Source organism: Branchiostoma floridae, chromosome 19, assembly GCF_000003815.2.
Source record: "Branchiostoma floridae strain S238N-H82 chromosome 19, Bfl_VNyyK, whole genome shotgun sequence".
Lineage (NCBI taxonomy): Eukaryota > Metazoa > Chordata > Leptocardii > Amphioxiformes > Branchiostomatidae > Branchiostoma > Branchiostoma floridae.
Window position 1 is genome coordinate 3,605,584 of NC_049997.1, and position 6,475 is coordinate 3,612,058.

The window sequence follows — 6,475 nt, forward strand, 5'->3', positions numbered from 1 at the left end:
ATCCCAAATAGACTAATGGATTCCAGGTAGCCGCAGAGACGACTGTTGGCCTATTATCGCTTATACTACTAACGCTCCCGGCCAACAGTCGCAGACTTCAACATTGAACGGAATCAAAAAATCGCCGAATAAACGAGCCGCTGCACTAATCCTCGGATCTCTGGGTGTCCCTCACTTCCTAACAGCCTTACCTAGCCAGCCGGAGCGTTTTCCGGCTCAAAAACCCCCTTCGCTAGCCGCGCCGGGACTAAATGCACTCCGATCGCACTGTTTATACACACCGAGTGGCGGCCATATTGGAAATAGGAATCAGGTCATTTCGCCGCCACGTCTTTTCGCCGCCATACATTTTCGCCGTCTGTGTGGATGTTTCGCCGTCTTATGAGGCGGCTCGCCGTCAGTGTTTGTGTCGCCCCAATTTGTGTTGGTTCTGAGATAAATTGTGTAACTATAGTATATTTATATGTGCTACTTAGTGTAATGTGCATGTTCTGTAGTAATCTTCTTTCAATTTTGACGAATTTTGCAGACTTTCAAGCCGACAGATTTGCTGGGCGGCGGCGGGGACGCTAGCGATTTCCCCCGCCGTATCGCACCGTCGGATGAAGAGTCAAGTTGAAGATTACGGCGACTTCTTGCGTCAAATACGCTTACTATCACCTTTAATTGTGTTTTCAGTCGCAAATAACGTTGATATGTGATATGCTGTTGATCGGTCGGCATTTGGAACAAACATGGCCGCCATTTGTTTCTGAGACAACTGATGCTATACCATCATGCTTTGCGAGACATTCCCAAGCAGAAGTAGTAGTAATTAATAAAAAGAAAAGACAACGCGAAAGATAGAAATACAAGTTATATGTGTTGAAAATCCTGAAAAACTTTTATTTACATTGAAAAATATGTACATTACAAAATAAGAAATCCATAAACAATAAATCAAGAATATTTGAAAAATACATTACATAGAAAGGACTTGTCGAATTCTATTACCAGTCACAGAAATCTTGAAAAACATTTATTTACATGGAAAAACATGTACATTAAAAATACGAAATCCGCAAAACACAAATCAAGAAGATTTGTAAAATACATTATTACAAAGAAAGTACTTGTCGAATTCTGTTACCAGTTACAGAAATCTTGAAAAACATTTATTTACATGGAAAAATATGTACATTACAAAATACGAAATCCGTAAATAACAAATCAAGAAGATTTGTAAAATACAAAGAAAGTACTTGTCGAATTCTGTTACCAGTTACAAAAATCTTGAAAAACATTTATTTACATGGAAAAATATGTACAATACGAAATCCGTAAAAAAACAAATCAAGAAGATTTGTAAAATACAAAGAAAGTACTTGTCGAATTCTGTTACCAGTTACAAAAATCTTGAAAAACATGGAAAATATGTACATTACAACATACGAAAATCCGTAAAACACAAATCAAGAAGATTTGTAAAATACAAAGAAAGTACTTGTCGAAAGTTACCAGTTACAAAAATATTGAAAAAACATGGAAAATATGTACATTACAAAATTCGAAAATCCGTAAAACACAAATCAAGAAGATTTGTAAAATACATTATTACAAAGAAAATTCTATTACCAGTTGCAAAAATCTTGAAAACATTTATTTACATGGAAAAATATGTACATTACAAAACATTACAATAGGATGGTGCACATTGAATATCAGTATATTACGTGTTAGCTTATCTCTGTACCGGTCCATAGAGCCTCGACACCGTCCTCAGGAACGATGCGGTGTCCATCTGTCCCCCGTGGAATCTGTCGAACAGGTTGAAGATCTGCTGCTGCAGCACTCGGTAGGGCTTCCGCTGGTAGCGCGTCAGCCTGTTGGTACTGACCATCTTCACCTGGAGGCGTACGTACTGCGCCTCCTTGTGAAGAAGGTCGACCAACAGGTAGAAGGCCAGGGAGTGCTGTGCCTTCTTGTTTAGCCTGGTGTGATACCCTTCCAGGTCATTGTTGGTTCTTACCGGTTGGTAGTACACCGACCACTCGTCGATGGACCAGACGCTGTTCCCCAGCCACTCTCGCTCCATGTACTCCATGAGCTCGAGGAGGGTCGGGTGCTGCACTTCCCTCCTCATCTCCTCAAAGGCGCCCCTGATGCGCTGTGCAGGGAGGAAGTGGAGCACCATGAGCTTCCTCATGAACTCATAGGCTCCACCCTTCTCATAGTAGACTGGCTGGAGTCCTGAAATACAATATGAAAAGATACTTAGACATGGCAAGCAAAAACATTTGCACTGTATTTAAATGATATATAGTATTTAGATATGAATTTATTCAAATAATGCATAGGTGCACAGTGATAAATTGTGTACATACCAAGCCTTTGGATCTTCTTGTAGATGGCCTGCGTCAGGTGGAACCCGCAGCCCTTCCGTGTACAGGTTGGGAACACGGACCTCACTGCTCCCCACATGCCGTCCTCAAAATCCATTACAAAGTTCTCGACCTTGGGTTGACGTGGCAGCATGTCTCGCACAGTCTCGAACACCTATAACGGCAGAACAGGTTGTTCTGTTGTGTTATAATCATTGATAAAACAGACGTTGCATTGCATCTTTTATCAACATTAAACAATCAATGTAAAATCATAATACAGCGTTATAGCTACCTTCTTATAGTCGCCTTTTTCCCTCCGGCTCATCAGAACAAACACGAGCGGGACCTGCTTGTAGTCCTCCCCTTGCTTGACGAAGGCGTGTATACTAAACAACTGGGAGAAAGGTGGCCTGACTACGAAAAACGTGCCATCACAGTACCACGTCTTCGCCTTTGACAACAGCGTGAGCTGTTTGTCAGAGGCGAAGACGAGGTGGCGACGTTCTCCGCACCACACATCCCCACGAAGGAACCCAGCCGGGACGTAGTCATGGTTTAGCTCAAAATCCATCGTTGTGGGGTCTTTTGGGCGCAGCTTCTCTCTGTTCCTGTTGGCCATGCGTATCTAAAGGAAAAAGGAATGAGATTGAATAGCTTTAATTATAAGATTGAAAAACTGTACATCATAAAAACTGAACTGAAATGTACTGCACAAGCATGACGTTACAATATGAAACATCACTAAAATAATCATGAATGGCGTAAGAAGATGCAACAAAACTCACCAGATTTGATATCTTTGGGAGCTGCGGATTGGGTGCCTCCTCGTCTACGCTGGACAACATTGTCTCTTGGACAATGCTGTGGGCCGACTTGAAAACGTCGGCCACCGCTTTCGCCCGCACCTCAGCTTGAATCTGAAACCCCAAAAAAAATTGTTAACATGCTGACTAATTGTTTGTAAAATTTCAAAGGAATTATTTGTTTAGTTAATGTCCATTGTAAAAGTGCAATTAATTTTTGTACCTTGATATTTGTCTCGCAGTTCACAACCGGTGGGTGATTGTGTTCGTTGTCCCCCCGGCGGTAGACTCCTGATCCTGGCGGCCTTTCGATGACGGATGCGTTGCACCTGAACGACTTGTCCTTAGGCCGCTTCTCACACTCCCAGTATGTCACAGTTACTTTCCTGTAAAAATAAAGATCATTTAGTTACTGCTCGTAGCTGCAATAACAAGGGGTTACAAAGACAAAGAACACAAAACACTTGATGAAGTTTAACAAGATGAAGTAGTAAATTACCTCTTCCTGACCGTGTAGGCGAAGCCCAAGCTGTCTGTCAGCTTATCTGCACCTCGCTTCGTGCCCTTCTTGACCAAGCTGAAGGTGACGTCGCGCTCTGCTCCGACAGGAAGGTCCTCCTCCACGCTCAAGTCGCCGATGGAATCCTCCAGGACCACACGAGGCATCGGGATGGGACTCGTGGGTTCACGGGGGACCTCGGCTTCATCTTCCGGCGCCTCCATCTCCTCTTCCGCTCCGGATCCGCCAGGCAGTCCGTCCCCCAAGCTCAAATCCATCGTCTCCTCCTCATCTTGGGCCACCTCTCCTGTCGCCCAGCACACGCTGCAGAGCCACTCTCCTAGGCTGACCTCCTCTCTGACCAGGCGCCTGTAGAAATCCTGCGATATTCCTGCAAATACAATTAAAAGACATTTGTGTAAATACTGTATCCAGAGTATGATGATATAAATTTCCATGCAAACATACTGTTTTAAGATGGTTGTCAAGAAATCAAATATTTTAACTTACCGGTATCGCATATGGTTTGACCGTCAATCTTGCATATCCTATGTTGCCACCGCTCACACCCGTCACAACACAGAGCATGTTGACGTCTCGTCACAGTTCTATCGCATACAACGCACAGAGTCATGGTTGGATGGATGAATGAATGACTTCTTCTGGAGCTGCCTTTTTAAAGGCAAAGGTAGGTTGTCTTGCACACGCAACAGTTTCGAAATTCATTGTCTTTTAACAACCAAAGAACGCGACAGGCCGACTTTGATCTTACATCAAGTAGAAAAAAAAGAGTTGTCTGATATGAACGCGCGTCTTTATCAATTGAAAGTTAACGTTGTCTTATATGTCACTTTGAAAATCCAAGCGCGCTCCCTTTGTACAACCGCGTATCCATAATGCGATGTATATCAACATTTCAATAACGTTGTCTGATGTGTCAGTTTGAATTGAAAACGTGTTACCCTTGTAGAGCCGTGTATTCATGATTCTCTGTGTAACAATATTTCAATCTTTTCCAACTAATGTGTGTATCTCATCTCTTCATGTATTTTCTAAGTATTTCCTAAAATCTTTCCTAAGTACATGCGTAGCGCATTTTTTTATTGAAAACGTGTCCCCCTTATAGAGCCGTGTATTCATGATTCTCTGTGTAACAATATTTCAATCTTTTCCAACTAATGTGTGTATCTCATCTCTTCATGTATTTCCTAAAATCTTTCCTAAGTACATGCGTAGCGCATTTTTTATTGAAAATGTGTTCCCCTTGTAGAGCCGTGTATTCATGATTCACTGTGTAACAATATTTCAATCTTTTCTAACTACTGTGTGTATCTCATCTCTTAATGTATTTTCCGAGTATTTCCTAACTATATGCGTAGCGCATTTTACGATGTACGTGACATGTTCTTAATGTATTTTGTGACAGTAGCGATGTAAATCAGCTAGTAGTGTGTTCTTAACGTATTTTCTTAATGTAAGCAGTTTTCTTACTGCTTTTGCGTTTTGCGATGTAAATGGTACAAACATTTCATAAGTACATTTTACGGTTCTGATTTTAATTGTGTAATTGTGACAGTCATTTTATTTTTGTGAGTATGTCTCGCAGGGCATGATGGTATAGCATCAGTTGTCTCACAAATGGCGGCCATGTTTGTTCCAAATGCCGGATCCAAATGCCGACCGATCAACAGCATATCACATATCAACGTTATTAGCGACTGAAAACACAATTAAAGGTGATAGTAAGCGTATTTGACGCAAGAAGTCGCCGTAATCTTCAACTTGACTCTTCATCCGACGGTGCGATACGGCGGGGGAAATCGCTAGCGTCCCCGCCGCCGCCCAGCAAATCTGTCGGCTTGAAAGTCTGCAAAATTCGTCAAAATTGAAAGAAGATTACTACAGAACATGCATATTACACTAAGTAGCACATATAAATATACTATAGTTACACAATTTATCTCAGAACCAACACAAATTGGGGCGACACAAACACTGACGGCGAGCCGCCTCATAAGACGGCGAAACATCCACACAGACGGCGAAAATGTATGGCGGCGAAAAGACGTGGCGGCGAAATGACCTGATTTGTTGATAAATTTGGTCTAATTTTAGATAAAAGATAACACTGAACATGCCTTTTTCATTAGAGTAGCGCCCCTCCCCCATAATGGCATTAGCCAGAACAGTATTATCTAATTAGTGTAACTAATACCACATTTTGGAGTCTATGTCATCTCCATTAAAGTCTAGTTTAACTTACCTGCTTACAAGACGCAAGGTAACTCAGACGCAATGTGAGCAAAAGCGTTTTTTTAAGCCAAGAAGTAACGTTACGTCCTAGATATACGAACAAACAAGATGGCTGACAGAAAAATGCCAATTAAGGTCAAAGGTTACTTAGGTCAGGACCACTGATTACCCAACTAATCTCACAATATTGGAATGAAGGCAGACTGCTGTGCTATGGTAGCCTGGAATCTAGCCGCAGAGACGACTGTTGGCCTATTATCGCTTATACTACTAACGCTCCCGGCCAACAGTCGCAGACTTCAACATTGAACGGAATCAAAAAATCGCCGAATAAACGAGCCGCTGCACTAATCCTCGGATCTCTGGGTGTCCCTCACTTCCTAACAGCCTTACCTAGCCAGCCGGAGCGTTTTCCGGCTCAAAAACCCCCTTCGCTAGCCGCGCCGGGACTAAATGCACTCCGATCGCACTGTTTATACACACCGAGTGGCGGCCATATTGGAAATACCGACTAAGCCGGCGCGCCGAATCAGCCGCGCGAATAAGAGACTACTTTA

At 42.5% G+C, this 6,475-nt stretch overlaps 2 protein-coding genes across 2 annotated transcripts in view; both read right to left on the reverse strand.

Annotated features, from left to right (window-relative positions):
- Nucleotides 1-6,475, reverse strand: part of LOC118406366 (zinc finger and SCAN domain-containing protein 12-like) — a 32,760-nt gene that overhangs the window by 3,917 nt on the left and 22,368 nt on the right. The gene's annotated exons all lie outside the window — the stretch shown is intronic.
- LOC118407075 lies at nt 493-4,649 on the reverse strand. The gene is made up of 7 exons (XM_035807494.1): nt 4,628-4,649; nt 3,666-4,056; nt 3,390-3,552; nt 3,149-3,280; nt 2,656-2,988; nt 2,364-2,535; nt 493-2,229 (listed from the first exon to the last, which is right to left on the reverse strand). The coding sequence occupies exons 1-7, from the start codon at nt 4,647-4,649 to the stop codon at nt 1,721-1,723; spliced, it is 1,722 nt and encodes a 573-aa protein (XP_035663387.1). The 3' UTR covers nt 493-1,720.

Bases quoted from the DNA above. Each gene is read 5' to 3' on its own strand.
- LOC118407075 (XM_035807494.1), bottom strand. From the start codon at position 4,649: ATGAATACACGGCTCTACAAGG. The intron at 3,553-3,665 runs GTAATTTACTAC...TTATTTTTACAG, and splicing joins GCCTACACGGTCAGGAAGAG to GAAAGTAACTGTGACATACT. The intron at 2,230-2,363 runs GTATGTACACAA...ATTGTATTTCAG, and splicing joins CAAGAAGATCCAAAGGCTTG to GACTCCAGCCAGTCTACTAT.